Raw genomic sequence first — 22,258 nt, 5'->3', positions numbered from 1 at the left:
AAGAAGTTAAAGAAATGTCTTTTTTGTAGAATAATAATGATAATAATAATTATCTTACGTATTCTCATTTTCTTATTTGATGAGGTTTCGTGACTTATTATCATATATTTCTTGAATAATAAGTTTGAAATTAAAACTTGTAAATATTACATGAAGATTTTCTCATTTTCTTCTTAATTTTATCATTATGATCTCCATTACTGGATAAAGTCATCCTTGTTTTCATACTGGAATAACATTTTGTTCTATTTTCAGGCTTAGATGAACCAAAGAAGGGTTCCGGATTCGACATGACAGACTTCAAGGCCAGCCTCGTGGCCTACGAGGTACAGAAGAGCTTCGCTAACAAGTTGTTCAGCAGCAAGACAGTCGCCAAGTCATTGATTGACGACACCAGCGCCAGATTGTTGGACAACCTTTACCTCCTTCTTAAAGTTTTTGTGAGTATTATTTTATTTTCTACCTCCTAGTGATACAAGGCTATGCCAATGGAAGGTTAACTAATTATCCCTTAAACTGAATGTACACAAATACAGTGTGGCTTCGATTTCTGTACATTTTCACACTAATGTGGAAATAAATTTGATATGTACAAAATGCATCTATGGGCAACAGTCTCGAAAAGTGTATTTAAAAAGTAACATTTTGCACATTTATTACAGAGAGATAATTGGAATCTTTAATTATTATTATTAATCTTAATGCTCCAATTGCATATTATTAGGTTTTATAGAATCCAACTAAATGATCCTAAGAAAAATACCACCTAATTAATTTTAACAAATAGAGATTCGGAAAATTATAAACAAATAATTAAAAACGTATTTATTTACCACAGAAAAATCAAAGGGGTAGTTACACCAAGTGTATTTAAGTCAAATGGTACTAATTGAAACTGTACTTATATTATTCAATGGCTTATACTGCAAAAAATTTATATTTCCCCCAAATTTTAAATATATTTTATTTTTACCATGACGATCATATGTGTTTTGTTTTAGAAATACTAATGGTAAATGTTTTTCATGTAATTTATGCTACAATTTTTTTATTCTGAAATGGAAATTTATATAATCACAAATGATATATTCATTTTTATCCTATTTCACAAAGTAACCTAACTCATGAAATGTATCTCATGGAACTAACCTTATGCTTAAAATTATGCACATTTTTTCAGAACTTTATTAGATATTATTATTCATGGCTATATTCATCTTTAATTGTCTGGAAAATATATTTGCATTTCAATATAAATAACAATTATAATTTGGCATAAAATAACTGAGAGACAAAAAGAATTTTAAGCAGCCAACAATTCCTACTGCGGTCGGTAGTTAATAACTAAATCTTCTTGGTTGTGTTAGATTTTCTGTGCAGTCATTAGCTCATTTGTTAGTTGCTGTAGATTTTATTTTAGCAGATACGGTTGATTTTTTAATACAGGAAATAATAATTTTATTTATTTTTGTTGGGCTGTGTATAAGTTTGTGTTTTTTTTTACATGTTGATAAGATGTTATGATGATATGCCATGTTATATATATTCATAAAGGGAAAGTATTAATCTTTATTTTATAAGATATTATTCCATTAGTTGTATCGAATTCCATGGGTTTTATAAGTATTTGTTATAAAAAAAAAATACTTCTTTTAATTGTAAAATGAAAAGAAAGACTTTAGTATTTAAGTTAGAATAACAAAACGAAAAATCTAATTATTTTGATTTTTGGAAAGATCTTTGAATGATTATTTTTACTTAAACACAAATTATGTAATTTACTAAAATATGTCATATATATCTACATTTTATATTCATCAGCTAGCAGGAGTGTCCTATTAAGTTGGTAAACTACATGTATTGTATTGAAATGTTGAGATTTCAGGATATTAAACTATGTTTATATGTGTACAAAATATGTCAGAATCGCACTAACTAGAAAATTACCTATTCATAAGGACACTTGTGGGAATTGGGGGTGGAGAAGGTCGACATGCAGGGGCGTCCAAGCTTTTTTTTTGGGGGGGGGGTAAAATATTTTATGGGGGGGTAATTCATGTTTGGGGGGGTAAAATGGCGCGCGAAGCGAGCCGAAATTTTTTTTTACCCCCCCCAAAATTTTTACCCCGGGGGTAAAATTTGATTGGGGGGGGTAATTACCCCCCCTAAAGTCTGTTGGGGGGGGTAAATACTCCCCCCAAACTAATTTACCCCAGGGGTAAAATTTTTGGGGGGGGTAATTTAATTATGTAATAAAAGCACCTACCTAATCTATTAAGTTAATAAGTACTATCCTATAACATAAAGTAGTAAGTAAGGTTTATTTGACTATAGCTTCAGATTTCATTACTTTTAATACTGAGTTCTCCTTTTTAGGAAAGCTTCACATAGATCCCATGATGGTTCCACACTATTATAGGTCAATCCTTTGAGTGGTTTTAGGCTATTTTTCTCCTCCCTTTTCACCCTTTAGAAAACACGAGTTCTTAGATGCTAAGGGCGCCACTACTATTCAAATATATAGTAGTATCTCATTCTTTAGAACATAAAAATACAATAATTAACTCACTAACCAATGAACTAATATGATTATACTTTAAAGTGAAGCGTCTTATAGGTCCTGGTAAGTTTTATAACTAGTTTTAAGACACCCTGATATCCTCCCAAAAGAAATCGCCTATAGAAATTCATTTTCATTATTTAATGAAATATTTAATTTAGTTAGGTATCTATTTTATGGAATCTTCAGTGCTTTACAATTACATCATAGATCCCTGGGATGGTTTTAGCCCTTATAAAGGCCCAAGCAAATAAAACATGATCAAACTATTAAATTTTTTGTTATCATGGTTAAGAACTGTTTTAACTGGTTGGACTATATTGGGGTATAGTCCCTTTTGTGGCAACGCTCTTTAAGGGTCGTTTCTTAGTATTTTCACACAAGCTTCTCTCCTATTTCTAGCCCCTGCGGGGGGCCAATTGCTTAACCATGTGGGGCAATCACCTAATCAGTAAAAATTTTTTTTAAAGAACATTCAATTTGGGGGGGGGGGGTAAATACCCCCCCCAAAAAAATTTTTTTAAAGAACATTTATTTTGGGGGGGGGTAATTACCCCCCCCAAAATCGTTTGGGGGGGGTAAATACCCCCCCCCAAAATCGTTGGGGGTGCCTACGGCACCCCCAAGGTAGGGGTAATTTTTTTTGGGGGGGGTATTGTTCACAAAATTTTGGGGGTGCCAAATGGCCCATTACCCCCCCCCTTGGACGCCTATGTCGACACAACACTTTCAATTTTAGTTTTATAAATGAAAGGGAAAAAATAATGTTTTTTGAACGACAATTTCTCTTGGACCCTTCCTACAAATAGTTATTAACCTTCTTAGGAGCTACACCCATTTTGGTTTAGCGGCTAGCAAGACCCTTCGATACAGACAAAAAAATCTTACTAACCTTATAATAAAGTAAAAGGATGTTTTTTTGTTTGTACCGAAGGATCTCGCTAACCGCTGAACCGATTGGGTGTTCCTTAACAGGGTAGCTTCTCATAGGTCCCGGGAAGGTTTATAACTATTTCTGGGGAGGGTATACATTTTTTTATTAAATAAATTTTTTTGATAAAAAATCGGTTTTGTGATTCAACTCCTCCCTCCTCAAGTGCCCATAGAGGCCTCTAGGCGCGTATCCTCTAGTTTTATATAATTGGATATATACAAAATTACGCACAATAAAGAACTATCTACCGATCTGTGTATTTTAGTTGCAAGAGAATTTGGGAAGAATTTAACTCTTCAGTGATTTGTAAACCTGGTTATAAAATTAATTAACAATGTATATATTCTATATTTTGTATTCTCATCCCTTGTGATGCCAAAATCATGGTAACTTCTAGTTTCATACAAAATATAACATGGATCATATACATATTGGATATCGAAAATAAAAAAAATATATATATAAGGAAGGACAGTTCTCACCATGTTTTTTAGATTTAAAACGGGGGCATTTTTCTTGCTGGTTTGCCGTAAACGTTTGTGTTCTAAGACTTTAAAACAGAAGTAGAACGCTAAAATTTGACATGACAGGTGCTGTATCGGGTAAAAATATAAGTATGTCCTGAAATACAGGGTGCGCCACATAAAACCGAACTTTTTCTAAATTGTAAACAAATTAACATAAAATCGTCAATTTAAAAGATTTTATTAAATTTTAAAAACTGGGAAGCAAACTAGGTATGTGCATGCTTCAAAGTAGCTCCAGGCCCAAAAGTCCATTGAATTAAGATCGGGCTGCTGGGTGGCCACATTTCCTTAGGATTGTGAGTGACCGCAGGATCCGAATTCACCCAACTTTCAAGCTACCCTTTGACACGGAGGCCTTTATTTGGACCACAGTTGAGCTAAAACGACGTTCTATACCTTTTTGGAAATTGCATGAAGATTCAGCTAGGGTTGTCAGCGCAATCCATAGTCTAAAATGAGTTTTTAAGTTCCATATGGGTCTTTAACGTCTAGAACCGAGAAATTTTCACGATTTTACGCGATTTTTGACGTTTTTGACATCTCTAAATCTGCCACGTTTCACTTTGCCGAAGTATTACAGCTAAGCCATTTTAGATAGAGAGCTCTAGTCTTTTCTATTGTCTTACTTATGTATCTAACAGTATCCCCAGCAAGTTACATAACTCTACCTCATCTTCAGATGGGCTGAGGTCCGATTAAGTGGGCCCTAGTTGAGAATCCAGATTATGTCACCAGCGCATTTCAAATCTGCCTTGTTGAACATAAGCGCGGCCAGCTCTGAGTATGAGCCCATCTTAGTTCAAAGATTTTTTTGTGCTAAAAGTTCATTACCTAAGCTTTTTATAGTGGGGTCAAACGTCCTGATTGGTCAAGTAGTTTTGACGCTATGACCATAGGCGTCCAAGGGGGGGGGGGGTAATGGGCCATTTGGCACCCCCAAAATTTTGTGAACAATACCCCCCCCAAAAAAAAATTACCCCTACCTTGGGGGTGCCGTAGGCACCCCCAACGATTTTGGGGGGGGTATTTACCCCACCCAAACCATTTTGGGGGGGGTAATTACCCCCCCCAAAATAAATGTTCTTTAAAAAAAATTTTACTGAAATTTTTTTTTTTTGAGGGGGAGTAAATACCATCCCGGGGATCTATGATGTAATTGTAAAGCACTGAAGATTCCATAAAATAGATACCTAACTAAATTAAATATTTCATTAAATAATGAAAAAGAATTTCTATAGGCGATTTCTTTTGGGAGGATGTCAGGGTGTCTCAAAACTAGTTATAAAACTTACCAGGACCTATAAGACGCTTCACTTTAAAGTATAATCATATTGGTTCATTGGTTAGTGAGTTAATTATTGTATTTTTATGTTCTAAAGAATGAGATACTACTATATATTTGAATAGTAGTGGCGCCCTTAGCATCTAAGAACTCGTGTTTTCTAAAGGGTAAAAAGGGAGGAGAAAAATAGCCTAAAACCACTCAAAGGATTGACCTATAATAGTGTGGAACCATCATGGGATCTATGTGAAGCTTTCCTAAAAAGGAGAACTCAGTATTAAAAGTAATGAAATCTGAAGCTATAGTCAAATAAACCTTACTTACTACTTTATGTTATAGGATAGTACTTATTAACTTAATAGATTAGGTAGGTGCTTTTTTTACATAATTAAATTACCCCCCCCAAAAATTTTACCCCCGGGGTAAATTAGTTTGGGTGGGGTAATTACCCCCCCCAACAGATTTGGGGGGAGTATTTACCCCCCCCCAACAGACTTTAGGGGGGGTAATTACCCCCCTCAATCAAATTTTACCCCCGGGGTAAAAATTTTGGGGGGGGTAAAAAAAAATTTCGGCGCGCTTCGCGCGCCATTTTACCCCCCCCAAACACGAATTACCCCCCCCCCTAAAATTTTTTACCCCCCCCAAAAAAAAAGCTTGGACGCCCCTGGCTATGACCGTTTTAAAAAAGTCTGGTTTCATGTGGCGCACCCTGTAGTTTTCTATATTCAAGAAGTTTTGCAAAGAATTTAGTTTTGTTCCGACATTTATATTTATATTCTGCTTATTCAATTCTGACACTCTACAAGTGTTAAAGTTGGTTTGTCCTACCGTTTCAGAGCTTCGCTTTTATGGATGTTGTCATCCTTGTTATTTAATATTTGAAATAATTACCTAACCTAACACATGTAAATAAATATGAAAAGTGAGCATTGAGTATAAATCATTTCAGGTTGCCAAGTTTAGAACCTGAACATTTAAATATAAAGCATGTCAGTTTTGCCCACCTACTCAAACACATACACACAAACTCGCACAAACACACACAAAATCACACAAACTTGCACATACAAACACAAACACACATGCACAGACATAGCCATTTTTAAAAAGTATAGCTACTCCTTGAGTCCTTACCATTAATAAAATTGTGAAGAACGAAATTATAAAACAGTTTTGCTCCACATAGTGTTTTCATTAAAAAAAATTTCCAGTATGGCTTTGAAACCGATTAATATCCGCTGGATTAGAACCGGTTCTCAGCCATACTGAAAATTCATATACAGCATCGTATTACATTAATTTTTCCCCGAATATTAAAACAAATCATAAAAATCATAAATTTTTATCAGTTTTGTTAGACCGGGCTTTCGGTCATTCATGACTAGCAAAACTGGTTTTAATCTTATACTTTTTCCTATTAATAACCGCGGAAAGTTGTCTATTATACGATGCGATAAATTACTATTCCAAAATTATGATTCTTTTAAACTTAAAATTGCAATTACCTCAACTAATGTTAATGAATTGATGTACCACGTTAGACAAAATGTCTTTTATATATCTTTGGAAGGATCTGTCCTTGTTAAAACAATACAAACAACTGTTTTGATGGGCTTGTTCGTACCCATTTTTAGACAAATACACACATATATATAATACAAACTAGATGAAAAAATGACAAATGAGGCAACGGCAAGTCATATTCCCCCCCCCCCCCCCCCCAGCCCCTCCCTATACAAATATTAAAAAATAATGAATTTATCTAATTTACAAGGATAATGACTAACCAATTTTAATTGTTACATAACTTGAATTCTTTATGAGAATCAAACCTTAAATAAAAATGGCAATAAAAAAAGATTATATATATTATAGATGTACATATGTGTATTGACAAAAAATTGAGCATTATTCAATAGATTAAAAGCCTTGAATTTTAATTTTTTCAGTATGAATTAAAATTTATGAGGGGAAATCTTCCAAAACAGCTCTAAACCCCCTCCCTTAAGAAAAATTTCACGTCTCCTACATCGTTTATTTCTTCTTTTTTTCGGGAGGAGGGTGGGGGGGGGGGGGTGTTAGTTAAAAAATCTTCTTTGAAGGCCACTGCTTTTATTTGTACAGACAAGCTTTACCTATTGGCATATTTTAATATTCTAACTTGTAGGTAAAATATCTTTTTGTAGACTGCAGACAGCTGCCGTCACGTTTTAGTCTAATTCAAGAAAAATAACGAATGGTGGTTTAGGAAATGGAAAAGGTTAAAAAATAAATCATTAATAAGGGCGTATATGTAATTGATTTTTAAAAACTTAAATTGTAAAAGATTAATTGTTATGGTTATTAATTTATTGATTATTCACCAAGGAACCATTATTTGGTATCAGCTTATACCAACAACGAAATTAATTCGAGAAAAATCCTAAAACCTATATGTAATTTTCAGCGGTCGTTTGGGGGGCAACACATAATAAAATTGACGACCTTTTCATCTGTTTCCCAAATATTATTTTAGATTTATTTCATTTGCTGGCCATACCTCATTCCTGATTTGGTGTATTAAAAACACATTATTAAAACTTTTATCATATTAATTCAATATGCTGCTGTTTTAGTTACTGTTAATACTTGTTATTTATTGAGTTGAACAAAAAGTTAAGTGTATTGATTGTGCGTCTGATTTTGTCATTGAAATATTTGGCCTCATGTCCATTTATATAATCTACAAGATAAATCAGGGTTAAACAACTGTCGGTCATAATTACAATGATATTCCAGCTAAGAAAAGGGCTGTCTATCTTTAACGACAGAGTCTTATAATATCATTATATAGATTAAAAACTTTTAAAACAAGCAGAAATGGTATGACTAATAAATAATTTAAGGAACAGTGGACTGTAATATAATGCATTTTTTTATTATCTTGTGACGCATTTAGAAAATGATAGTTTTTAAGGCAAACAGTCAATTTTTATACTATGTACAAGCGTGAATGTCTGTTTGAATGTATATATGTTAAAGTTTGAAATGTGTATAGATGTTTTGGAAGGATGGAAGGACGTACAAATAAATCATGTTAAATTAGTAGCTCTGCTGCTTTCTAGATCCGTGTTTATTTTTTTTTGTATATGCATTAAAGATTGCGACTGTCGATCCCTGCAAAAATTGTGTTGCAATAAAAGGAGTGTTTTTTATCATTTATCCCTTCATTTTGCTGCATTAGCTTAATGGTCATTGCCAATTTTTATTTGTAAAATCTATTTCTTAACGTTAAATATTTTTGCAGTTTTAACTTCTATAAAACCATAGAATTATTTTGATTCATAATATCTTTTCCAGTATGGCTTGCAAACCGATTAGTATCCGCTGGATTAGAACCGGTTCTCAGTAATGCTAAAAATCGTGTATAGCACCGTATCAAAAATAATTTTCAACGAGTATTAAAATATAAATCATAATATTAATACCAGTTTTGTTAGCCCTATCCTTCGACCGGTTGAGGCTAACAATACTGGTTTTAATCTTATAATCTTTCATTTTGATATCCGCGGAAAGCTGTCAATAATCCGATGCGATAAATAACTAATATTTACATTTGGAACTATGACTTTTCTATAGTATTTTTATTAAATAATATGCATGACTTGCTTAACTCAGCTGAATCGAATTATTGATTTAGAAATCAACTTACATTCAAGTAAGTGAAAACTTTTTATACAAGGAAAAGTAAATCCTTTAATAAAAAAAGTTTTTAAAAGAATTTCGTTAATAAAAACTATAATTCAAAGCTAGAATTAAATCAATGGCAATTTATATTTGAATATTGTGGTGGCAACGCCAATTAAGGGGCGTTTCTTCGTATTTTCACAGTAGCATTTCTCCTATTTCTAGCTCCTGAGGAGGGATCTAACCCTGCGGGGCCAATTGCCTAATTCTGCGGGCCATTAACCTAAAAAAATAGCTCCTGTGAAAATACGATGAAACTACCCTGAAGAGGCGTTGACACGAAAGGGACTATACCTGAATATTATTAAAATTATTAATTCACATATAAGGAAAGAAGAGGTTAAATGACGTAACAATAAGATTTTCAACAGACCGACCAACGTAACCAAAGTATAGTAGCTTCGCATTTTGAAGTTTTCAATAGCTTTTGATTTTTCTTTGATCATGATGACTTCAGTTTATTTGTTTTTGTTTCTATAATAATTTTCATTTTCATCACAAGAGAAATTTTCAAGTGTTTGTTTAGTTATTATGTTTTTCACTTTAAAGTAAGAAAATAATATCGAAAAAGTTAAATTCCAATAAAGTAAAACTTTAAAATTAAATTTTAGTAATAAAAACGATAATCAAAACATATCAGTAAAACACAGGATAAAAATAATAATTCAAATCCCCTTTCATTCAATTTTCAGTATCAGTTTAATTTTCTTTGAATCAAAGATTTCACATTTAACTTTTAAATTCAGGTAAGAATGTATTAAATTCTCTGTTTTATAAAACACAAGAGGCTGTGCCCCTAGCATCATGAGTATCTGAATTCAAAGCTTGAAAGAATAGCCTAAAACCATCCTATTTCTTAAATCTTACAACAGAATAGCCTAGAGCCACTCTTGGACCCATGTGAAGCTTCTCTAAAATGGAGAACTCAATTGGTTCAGGAGTTATTGAAATTTTAAGTTTCAGACAAAAAAATCTTACAATAGGACAAATCAAAAACTTTGCTTCTAAACATTTATCTTTAAAATTTGTCGAAATACTTTTCCATTCTTATTGACATGACTTTACGGAAGAAGCGTGTAAATGTAATCTATTTATTTGTTTGTTTGCGAAGCTAATCTATAATTTGCTTTCTCGGTCCGTCTGTAACACTATGGGGGAAATTGTAATTTAATTAGCTGCTATTCAAGATAGATGGCTGAATTTTTTGTGAAGATTACCAATGAGCATCCAATATGTAATTTACTTTGTCCGTCGGTCTGTCGGTCATGATACAAATATAAATATATAAATACGTGAAATGGTTTTCGTGATTTGTTTTCTTTAATGTATTTATATTCTTTATCTTAACAAATGCTCTTTAAAACCCAAATGATTTTTTGTGCTTTGTTATTTATGGGTATTGTCATCCTTGTTACAAATATGTTTTGATCTATTTTTATTCAAGCTATCAACACAGTGAAGTGTTTACACAATAACACAATTAAGATTATTTAAAAATTATATTTTCTATTTAATATTGACGAAAATGAAGTCTTCAAGAAGAATGGTTAAACTTAAATATTAAGAAAAAAAGACAATTCTTTTATGGTAAAATTAAAGACTAAATTATTGAGAAAAAGATATTTTTAACTTTGATTGTTATATTCCTTTATCTGTGGGTCAGAATAGATTATTATTCATTGAGAAATAAATAAAATACTATTAAATAATGTGAAATTTCATTATTGAGTTGCTAATTTATTTTGCTAATTGTTCACGGTAACATCATGTTATAATAGTTGCAACAAAATTCTTGTAACTACATTCTAAAATAAATGATAATATAAAAACAGTCCAAGTAAAACATTTTGTGGGAATTTCCTAGATAATACTACAAGCTTTTATTATCTATAATATGACAAGAAAAAGGTTAAAATCGATAAGTTTTCTTAATTCCAAAACATACCAAGAACAAATACTAAGTTTCAGAGTAATAGCTAGAAAAGGGTATAAGGTATACACTGTCAAATAAAATATTGCATTAAAATGGATATTTTTCTTTTGTAAACATATCCCTGTCTGCTATCCTCGCTCTTGTTGTTCACGAATCTGATCTGACAACAACCAGCGCTTTAAATCATGCACCCATATTCAATAGGGTACCTCAGAATTTGGTATGGTTTGAGTATAGAAACCTGTACATGCATCACATATAAAAGTTTATGAATATGATTTAAAACTTTTAAAAATTATTTCAAAGTAATATTTGGCCTTTGGGATTAAAATTTTTTATTTAGAGATTTGAAAAGATCACTAAAAGACATCATTTAGAAAGTTAAAGTTTATATTTTTGTCTACTTTTCTAGGATAAAAGTGCTTAGGGAATTAAAGTAAGAGTAAGATTTTGCATCAGAGATGGAAAAAAACCAGGTTTTTTTAAAAAAGATCAAACCAGTGTGGTTTATTTGGTTTAAACCGGTTTTTATTGGTTTTTATTAATAAAAACCAGGTTTTTTTGGTTTTTTAATATTTTTTTTGTTTTTTTTTTTAATAATATCCAAATTAAAGTATTCTAATTTAGTATTTTAGTATAAAGATTTAAACTAATAAAAGAATTTTGAATTAGGTATTTATGTTTTTGACTGTATTTTTTACATTATAAAAAGACTAGCGGCTAGGCCCCTAAAGGCCTCTAGGGGCACTTGAGGAGGAGAGAGTCGAATTTAATAATTGAATTTTTATTTTATATTTTGTAAGAAAAAGTAAAAAAAAAATTTTTTGGGGGGGGGGGCGAACATTTTTTTTTTTGGGGGGGGGGATGCCCCCGCCTCATTTTTAAATTTAGTTAAAAAGTTTTTTTTTTAAATTTTTCGGAGGGGGGGTTGGGGGTGTCTCACCCCCAAAGAAAATAGTTATAAACCTTCCCGGGACCTATGAGAAGCTACCCTGTTAAGGAGAACCCAATCGGTTCAGCGGTTAGCGAGATCCTTTGGTACAAACATACAAACACACAAACACACATACAAACATCCTGTTACTTTATTATAAGGACTAGTGGCTTCGCCCCTAGCCTCTAGGGGCTTGGCCCCAAGAGGTATAATTACATCTTCTATTACTTACCCAGCAGAACGGATCACAAATTTTCGCACCTACCCAGCAGGAAAACATTTTGCGATTAAATTCGCAAAATTCGTAAAATTCGTAAATTTCGTAAAATTCATAAAAATCGTAAAATTTGTAAAAAAAAAAAAAAAAAAAAAATGGGGGGGAGATTTTTTTGTTTTTGGGGGGTTTGGGGTGTCCCACCCCCCAAGAAAATAGCTTAAAACCACCACAGGACCAATAGGTATATACCCTGAAGAGTAGAATCCGATCGGTTCAGTGGTTACCGAGATCTTAAGCTTCAGACGGACGGACGGACGGACAGACGGACGGACAGACGGACGGACACACATCGTTCTACTTTGTATTATAGATATAACTGTAAAGATAGGTCTTTGTATTAAAAAAACCATTTAAACCATCCCACCTTGGTTTTTTTTGGTTTTTTTAGTTTTTTTTTTTTGGTTTAAACCACTTGATTAAAACCACGTGGTTTTTATTTTGCCATCCCTGTTTTGCATTATATTTCATATTTCTGTACTCAAACATGACCCATTTCTGAGGCTTCCTAATATTGGAGAAGTGTATAGCTATTCTGTAGATTAAATGGCTCTTGCTTATTGTTTTATAGACACAATTATTTTTGTTGTTTAAAGTTGTGTGATGGTAATATTTATACTTTAATAGGTAAAAATAAATGCTTGTAAATCTTGTTATATAATATGACAGAAAGCTGGCCTTTTAATCGTCATTAATATATTAGTTTCATGTGATATCGCTAAAAAAATAATGATAATATATTATAAATTAATATCCGCCAATTAAGCAACTCCCCCCCCCCCCCCTTTAGGATTAATTTAGCTAAATTAAGGCAATATTTTACAGTTTTGTATGCATTCTGATGAAAGGAACGAATAGGAAAAGATTGCAACTATGAGTATGCTTTCAAAACAGTGGAAATATTTCAAGTGCCTCTTTAGCTAACTTTTTGGGAAACTAGGATGACAACATCCCTAAAAGCGAATTTCTAATATAGGACAAACAAGCGTTAAAATATTTAGAGTTTCACAACTTAATAAGCCGAATATTAATTAAAAAGTAAACAAAATTGTAAGTTAAAAATAATAATGATTTAATTGAACGTACGGACTTTTTGGTAGATATTATAGAATTGCTGCACTTTCTAAATAATACCTAAATGTCACAGGAATCATCAAGAAATGTTTTAATAAGTAGTGAGATAGGGGAATGTAAATTGCATAATTTAAAATTATTTTTAAAATGGAATGTTGATTCACGTTTCGATGTTATGCTTAATGAAAACACTTAATTTATTAATGTCAAATCTACTTGTTTCATCGTATGATTTTTCATTTATGGTAAAACAAAATTTTTAGTAGTTTTCAAAGTTATTTTTTGCATATTGCTGCAATATATTATATCTTCTGTTTGCTTACTATGATTCTACCCTTTTAAATGCCTTAAGAATCAGTATTTATTGGGTATCTTGAGTTAGGGGTGTGCGATAATTTTTGGAAAATGTATACACCCCCCAATTATGATTAACAAAATTGTTCATTATGCTGTAGAAAAACTTGGACACTGCTATTTTCTACAAACCATTCAATACTTAAAAGTCCCCAAAGTTTTTAAACCAACTAATGAAACAAATTTTTTGGTCAAGGTCGTGCTTTTAGCTCTTGCAAAAATTTTGCTGATTATATTGCACACCAATTTATACAGGCAGGCAATTAGGCTGGCGATTCTGCACATTTTTGCCCATCAAATCTTTTTATTTTCATTAATCATGACAGATTCATTAGGAAGTTACTTAATAATGGGCAGAATGTTAATGTTTAAAAAGCTTATTAGTTTATTGCAAGAAATATTTAGGGATTGAAAGGCTTTAATAATAAATTATTTTGGATATGGAAAAACTTTCTGTAAATAAATTGAGATAATAACCTCTTTTGTAAAAGCTTTTTTTTCAGTGACAGTACCACTCTAAAACTTAGATTGTCTGTTAGTTTGTCATAGTGGTGAATTTTGGTGTACTCGGCTGATATTAGTTAAAATTTTTGTAAATTTTTCTTTACAATTGAATTGAAAGGTTCTTTTTCTATCCCCTTTAAAGTTTAAACTTTTCTTTCGATTTTATTTTTAACTAAGCTTAGCTTATGTTATTTTTAAGTTAAAACATCTTACAGCCATCAAGAAAGGACTAATAGGCTCTGGGCGAAGCTACTAGTAATAAAGCAGAATCATTTTGTTTTGTTTCCTTTAGGAAATCCATATTCGTATTATGCTTTGCTTTTAGAAGAGTATTGTAGTAGTCCATTTATAAGTCCTAGAACAGTAGAACAACTTTATATATAATAAAAACGTTCATAAAATAACAGTTACGCTAAGAAGAATAATATAATAAGGGTAAATAATAAATTGTTTGTGTTGTAATTCCACACACAGACATTATTTGCATGATGGCTTAACTGTTCAAATTAAAACTTGTATTTCTAAACTTTTTTATATAAGTGCATCTTCTTTTTACTTTGACCGTCAGTTTTTCTGATATTTTTCTATGTTCATTACGACTTTTTTTGGCCTTTTTTTAAAAATAGAATTAACAGTTTTTTTATATTTTTTTTATATTTAGCTTGACGTTTTAAAAATCATTACTAGAATGTTATTTTTGTAAAGAGAACTAAACCAGTAAGTAGTTTACTTTAAAATGATTTTTATGATCATTTCATAAGTTAACATTTTAAAATAAGTGCGCTATCAATTAATAAAATTGTTCTTGTTTGATAGATGATTAAACATGAAAAGTTTGAGTTGGTAATATCCTGAAAGCACGATATGTTCATTTATGTCTTTTTATATGCAATGCAGGGAGGGGCTAACAAATTTTTATTCAAATATTTTACAAGTATTAAATTGGCTATATATCAAACCTAGGTAAGGAACAGACCTTTGGAATTTGAAATCCTGTGCAACTTTTTTTAAACGCATTTCTTTGATATATCCTTTAATTTTTGAAGTCAACATTTGTTAATAATTCAGTAAACTTCAAGATTTCAATTCAATGTATTTTGGACAGACTGTAAATAAAAAAAACATTTTAATTGTTACTACTACATTACTCAATTATCCTATCTTTATAAATGTTATTTCTTATTTTTTTGTCTTTTCATAGTTTTGACTGTAAAATCGTTGACTTCCTTTAAAATTGTTTATAAAAGTTTTATCAAAATGTTGGTGAATTAAATTTCGTCGTCTACAATTTTTCCGCCCTTAAATTAGTAATCCTTTTTGGAACAATGAGTGTTGTTCTTCTTTATTAGGGTGTATAATAGTATACTATAATTTTCATTAAAAATTACGGTAGTTGAAAGGAAAGGACTAATAGTTATTAGTTAATACTAATATGAACTATCGTTTCATAAGCAGAATTTCATTTAGTCTATCTCAAGAATTAATAATTCTATGACGCTAAAATTAATCTAAAATTTCTTCTCTCAAATATTAATCAGTTACCAAGGGCAGATTATGATTGAAGGTGTACTAATTATTGTGTATTGTACTATCCCTGTATCCCCAGTTTTTCTAATTAATCCTGCTATTCTTCTGAAATCTTAATGATTGTTTGCTGTGATAATTATAGAGTTTATCACTCTTTGAAACTTGACATTTGCAACAGCGAAGCTTTTATACATTTAGTTTGGGTTTGTTCTTTACTTAAGATATCAAGATAAGTGTTCAGGAAAGGAGGGGACATTGGGCTGTTTATTACACTAGTCCCCAAAAATGAGTGTCTAAACGTTCAACCACTAATTTTAATCTACAGAATGGGTAATTTTGTGTATCATGATGGGGATGTACATCAATTTAATGGCCATTGTCTTATTACTTTAGTTCCCTTATAATTGTAATAAAAAGTCTTTAAGTCCGCCTTAGTATTTTTTACCTCCCTTGTCCCTGTATGACTGTTAGTTGACATTTTTGACCACCTTGTCCCTGGGGATTGAATGGTGGATTGTGTAGGGGCGTGGGAAAGAAACAGTTTTAATGCTTTGAAATACTTGTTAATCTTATCTTTTAAGATTTCGAAGTGTTCTAATTAAACAACTTTTTTATGAGTTGTTCTGTCAGTACACAAAGTAATTCTTTCTATCTGTACTAAAGCCTCTTGACCTTAGGAAAGAGGGGTAGGGAAGGACGTCCAAGCTTTTTTATTGGGGGGGGGGGGGTTAATCACATCATTATCCCCCCCTCCCCGTTGGACATCCTTGGGGGGAAGGGGCTAATTTTGCATAGGATTTTACCTAATTAACCTTTACTCTACTTAGCCGATTAACCAATCTAATGTCTTTTTTTTATTCCGTTAATAATCTACATTCATATAACATTATGTTCTTTGTTCCCTGATTTTCTTGTTCAAATATCATTTGATCTTTTTTTTCAAAATTTGACCAGATGTCCATAAATAAAAATACCGCGACTAGTATTTTTGTTCAACATGGATAAAATGGATAAGTTTTCATACTTTAAAAGAAAATTTATACTCAAAAATGTAATGCTTCTTTAATATCAAGATGAATTTATTACGAGTTTTTTTTATGTACCAATTTTTTTTTGAAAAAAAAGATATTTAAATATTTCTGTCACCTTTCTCCCCGACCAACTAAAAATGGGGATAGGAGGGAGGGAGAAGCAGAATTTATATTTTGTTCATTGCCCTATCTCTGCATATCTGGATTAGTTTCTGCTAAAATTATAAAATATTTTTTTTACCCAAAATTTATTCCTGCATTCTAAATCTAAATACTTATATGACTTTACTAAAATTATTTCAAGGAAGAATTATTTGTCTTGCAGCTTCCCATCCTTGTATCCTGATACTTGATATTGCATATACCTATTCCCATATTCCTGATATTTGATAGTGCCAGGAGAGACAGTTTGATCTTTTCTTCTGTAATGTATTCAAGATTAATTTCAGATTATCTAAGCAAACATTCTTTAAAACTGCAAATGCTTGAAAAATTATTTTAGCCATCCCTTTTTTCTGTTTTTATTGAGTTTTGATCTTAGCCTAGTATATGAGTTTTTATACATTTTGTTAATATGTTTGTATTTGAAAAGTCAAGAAATCGAGCAAGAGGGGGGGAAGTTTTGACATATTTGCGTAAACAGTAAGTATAGGCTTTATCTTTAGACTGAGAGGCTAGGTTATTAGGGATAAAATCATTCTTAAATGATAAATTTTCCCAAGTTTTAAGATTTTTTGGATAGGCCTCCAGGTTCAGGAGCTGCAGGCTTCCAGGTGGCCTCTGGCATCTTTAAAAAAAAAATTATTTTAACCTGTCCCGACTTAAACTTGGGAAAATTCATCATATAAGAATTATTTTTTCTTTTATAATCTATCCTCTCAGTCCAAAGATAATGCCTATACTCACTGTTGACGCAAATGTGTCAGAACTCCCCCCCCCCCTTTATTCCTGTTTATCTACCCTGAAAAGAGTTAAATAAAAAGTTATTTTGTTTGTAAGAACACACTTATCAAGTCTCCCCTGCAGGTGGTGCCACGCAGCTGACCTAAAACCTTTTACAACTGGACAATAATTCATTTTTTAATCACATTATTCTCATTTTATCTGCTGCATATTCAAGGATTTATGGTAAAATTTTAATTTTTGGTGTTTTTACTTTTTTTCTCAAGATTTTATTTTGGGTCATCTCATTATTTTTAGATGCTTGCTTAATCATATAGATCTACTCATTTGCCCACCCAATACCTGATATGTCTTCCTAAAGTTTTACAATAACGTTTTCTTATTCGTCGGCTTAACAACTTTGAGGACTTTTACTAAATTTTGATTGGTTGGTTTATTATGTTGACTGTTCAAACATTTTCAACTACTTATTTTAATCTACAGAAGAGGTAATTTTTTAGGTCATCATTGGGGATTTACATCAATTTATCGGCCATTGTCTTATTCTTTTTAACCCATACATCTAACTACTTAAGTTTACAAGAATATGTAATCAGACAGAAAAGTAATTTAAAGAATTACAGTAATAGCCATAAAAAAGCAAGATATTGTACAAAGCCCCAAACACTTTGCCTTAATCTAAAGTATAATTTAATCTTACATGATCCTTTTTAACAACAATTTCAGCATTAAACTAAAGAGTGAGAAAAGATTTTGCTATAGGAACAGTAAAATAAATCCAGAATTTTTAGAGACTAAAATTAATTAAGAAGAATGTCCACTATATAACATTGATATTAAATTAAGAATTTTTGTTTACTTTGATCAAAAAGGCTTTTTGAAAAGTCTTTTCTCAACTTTTTTGTTAAATTTTCACAGTGTGGATTAAAAAAGGAGAAAAAGATGAAGGTAAAAGACTGTCTGACCAAAGATTATTTACTGAAAGTCTACAAATTAAGTGTTTAATAATGATACCTTCTAGTGCAATTAAACTAAAAGCTAAAGAAACCGAGAAATTTTGTCCTGTCCAGGGAGAAGATAATGGAGTGGCAAAATTATACCTTTACCAATGCGCGTTGGCTTTAAAAAACTTTTATAAGATCTTGATTGATTGGTTCAAACTATCATTATCCCAAATATCAAAACAAAGAGTTTATTTCAAAAATCATCATCGATTTTGTTCCAATATATTTTTTAAATTCTCTTATCTTAAAAGTTTTAAATTTTGTGACCGTCGAAAGTGTTGACTATCCCTTCATAATCAGTTAATATATCTAATCAATAAAAGATGTAGAAAAATAACCATTTTGTCTGTACAATAACTTTTTATTTTTACTCACCTTTTTCAAATCAACCTAGAAGTATATGATAATTGTTAGATTGTAAAATGTTTGGAGGTTCTTTTGAAGTTCTAAAATTGAATTTCTACTCGGTCCATTGGTATTGGTCACGACTACAGAGTTTCGCAGGGTGGGAGTGGACAATGGCTGTCAAATTGTTCCATACCTATTTTGTTTAGAATTTATTTGCTTTAAAGAGAAAATTGCGAAAATATAAGAAATTGAGGGGAAGATAGATTAATTTTACATTGCACTTTCCCTATATCCTTGGTGTTTCCACTTTTATCCTTTCTGAAGAAAAATTGACTCTCTTTTTTCTTTTTCACTCTTTTCATTCTTTTTTTTCTTTTTGAAAGATCTTATATATAACTGTTTTGATTTTATCTAAATTATAAAATTGTTTTCTCTCTTTCTTTTTATCTATCTTTCCTTCCATCTCTCTCTTTCTCTTTCGCTCTCTCTCTTTCTCTTTCGCTCTCTCTCTTTCTCTCCCTCTTTCTCTTTCTCTTTCACACTCTTTCTTTCTCTCTCTATCTCTCCCTTTCTCTCCCTTTTTCTCTCTCCCTCTCCTTCTCTCTTTCCTTCCACCTCTCTCTTTCTCTTTTGCTCTCTCTTTCTCTTTTGCTCTCTCTTTCTTTTTCGCTCTGTCAATTTCTCCTTCTCTCTTATTCATATATCTTTCGATTTATTATCTCTTTTTCTCTCTCTCTCTCTTCTTTTCCTGAATTATCTATTTCTCTCTCTCATTCATATATCTTTCTATCTATTCGTTTATCTCTTTTTTCAGTTTCCTTTACATTTTATATAAACCCTTTCAAAAACCACAACCAAGTTAAAATACCGTTTAAGAGATACTTATTTCAAACAAAAAAAAACCTTTACATAATAAATTAGGGTATAGTCCTTTCCATGACATCGCTCCATATGGGGCGATGATTTTCTATAGCTCCTTCAAGGAGCTATAGCATAGCCTCTTATCATATGGAGCGATGTGATAGCCCCTTTTAAGGAGCGTTCATATCGCCTCTTATGATAAGAGGCTATGCTATAGCTCCTTCATGGCCTCTTAATAGCTCCTTTGAAGGGGCGTTAATATCGCCTCTTATGATAAGAGGCTATGCTATAGCCCCATGATGGCTCCTTCATAGCCTCTCCATCGCCCCTCCGTAGTCCCTTACCTTAATTTATATAACAACCCACTTGATGGCCCCTACATCGCTCCTCCATCGCCCCTTCTCTAAATTTATATTACATTGTACTTTGATGGCCCCTACATCGCTCCTACATCGCCCCTACATCGCTCCTACATCGCTCCTTCATCGCTCCTTCTCCAAATTTATATTAAATTGTACTGTGATGGCCCCTACATCGCTCCTACATCGCTCCTTCTCCAAATTTATATTAAATTGTACTGTGATGGCCCCTACATCGCTCCTACATCGCTCCTTCATCGCTCCTACATCGCCCCTTCATCGCTCCTTCTCCAAATTTATATTACATTGCAACTTGATGGCCCCTACATCGCTGCTACATCGCTCCTTCATCGCTCCTACATCGCCCCTCCATCGCTCCTACATCGCTCCTTCTCCAAATTTATATTAAATTGTACTGTGATGGCCCCTACATCGCTCCTACATCGCTCCTTCATTGCTCCTACATCGCCCCTTCATCGCTCCTTCTCCAAATTTATATTACATTGCAACTTGATGGCCCCTACATCGCTCCTACATAGCTCCTCCATCGCTCCTCCATCGCTCCTTCATCGCTCCTACATCGCCCCTTCATCGCTCCTTCTCCAAATTTATATTACATTGCAACTTGATGGCCCCTACATCGCTCCTCCATCGCCCCTTAATAGCCCCTTACCTTAATTTATATAACAAAGCTCCTATATGGCCTCTCTATCGCCCCTTAATAGCCACTTAATTTAATTATATAACATTGCCCCTACATAGCCTCTCCATCGCCCCTTAATAGCCCCTTACCTAAATTTATATAACAAAGCTCCTATATAGCCTCTCCATCGCCCCTTAATAGCCCCTTACCTTAATTATGTAACATAGCCCCTACATAGCCTCTCAATCGCCCCTTAATAGCCTCTTACCTTAATTTATATAACATAGCCCCTATATAGCCTCTCCATCGCCCCTTAATAGCCCCTTACCCTAATCTATATAACATAGCCCCTACAAAGCCTCTCCATCGCCCCTTAATAGCCCCTTACCTTAATCTATATAACAAAGCTCCTACATAGCCTCTCCATCGCCCCTTAATAGCCCCTTACCTTAATTATGTAACATAGCCCCTACATAGCCTCTCCATCGCCCCTAAATAGCCCCTTACCCTAATTTATATAACATAGCCCCTACATAGCCTCTCCATCGCCCCTTAATAGCCCCTTACCTTAATTTATATAACATAGCCCCTACATAGCCTCTCCATCGCCCCTTAATAGCCCCTTACCTTAATTTATATAACATAGCCCTACATAGCCTCTCCATCGCCCCTTAATAGCCCCTTACCTTAATTTATATAGCATAGCCCCTACATAGCCTCTCCATCGCCCCTTAATAGCCTCTTACCTTAATTTATATAATCCTTACCTTAATATATATAACATAGCCCCTACATAGCCTCTCCATCGCCCCTGAATAGCCCCTTACCCTAATTTATATAACATAGCCCCTACATAGCCTCTCCATCGCCCCTTACCTTAATTTATATAACATAGCCCCTACATCGCCCCTCCATCGCTCCTACATCGCCCCTTCATCGCTCCTTCTTCAAATTTATATTAAATTGTACTGTGATGGCCCCTACATCGCTCCTACATCGCTCCTTCATTGCTCCTACATCGCCCCTTCATCGCTCCTTCTCCAAATTTATATTACATTGCAACTTGATGGCCCCTACATCGCTCCTACATAGCTCCTCCATCGCTCCTCCATCGCTCCTTCATCGCTCCTACATCGCCCCTTCATCGCTCCTTCTCCAAATTTATATTACATTGCAACTTGATGGCCCCTACATCGCTCCTCCATCGCCCCTTAATAGCCCCTTACCTTAATTTATATAACAAAGCTCCTATATGGCCTCTCTATCGCCCCTTAATAGCCACTTAATTTAATTATATAACATTGCCCCTACATAGCCTCTCCATCGCCCCTTAATAGCCCCTTACCTAAATTTATATAACAAAGCTCCTACATAGCCTCTCCATCGCCCCTTAATAGCCCCTTACCTTAATTTATATAACATAGCCCCTATATAGCCTCTCCATCGCCCCTTAATAGCCCCTTACCCTAATCTATAT

General features: G+C 32.9%; 3 protein-coding genes across 5 annotated transcripts in view; 2 read left to right on the top strand and 1 right to left on the bottom strand.

Moving 5' to 3' along the window:
- Positions 1-22,258, bottom strand: part of LOC145306512 (uncharacterized) — a 370,409-nt gene that overhangs the window by 259,111 nt on the left and 89,040 nt on the right. The window lies entirely within an intron of this gene.
- LOC145306518 (uncharacterized) overlaps positions 1-22,258 on the top strand; it is a 288,222-nt gene that overhangs the window by 220,515 nt on the left and 45,449 nt on the right. The window lies entirely within an intron of this gene.
- sigmar (Tumor necrosis factor alpha-induced protein 8-like protein sigmar) overlaps positions 1-22,258 on the top strand; it is a 113,927-nt gene that overhangs the window by 67,043 nt on the left and 24,626 nt on the right. For all 3 annotated transcript variants that reach the window (XM_080148702.1, XM_080148696.1, XM_080148711.1), the window contains one exon: positions 256-440. In XM_080148702.1, the coding sequence (XP_080004828.1) occupies positions 256-440 (185 nt within the window). The remainder of the gene's footprint in view (positions 1-255; positions 441-22,258) is intronic.

This window comes from Acartia tonsa, chromosome 2 (assembly GCF_053477335.1).
Source record: "Acartia tonsa isolate MP-2025a chromosome 2, ASM5347733v1, whole genome shotgun sequence".
Taxonomy (NCBI): domain Eukaryota; kingdom Metazoa; phylum Arthropoda; class Copepoda; order Calanoida; family Acartiidae; genus Acartia; species Acartia tonsa.
The sequence above is the reverse complement of the archived record's forward strand: the minus strand, read 5'-3'. Positions and strand labels throughout refer to the sequence as shown.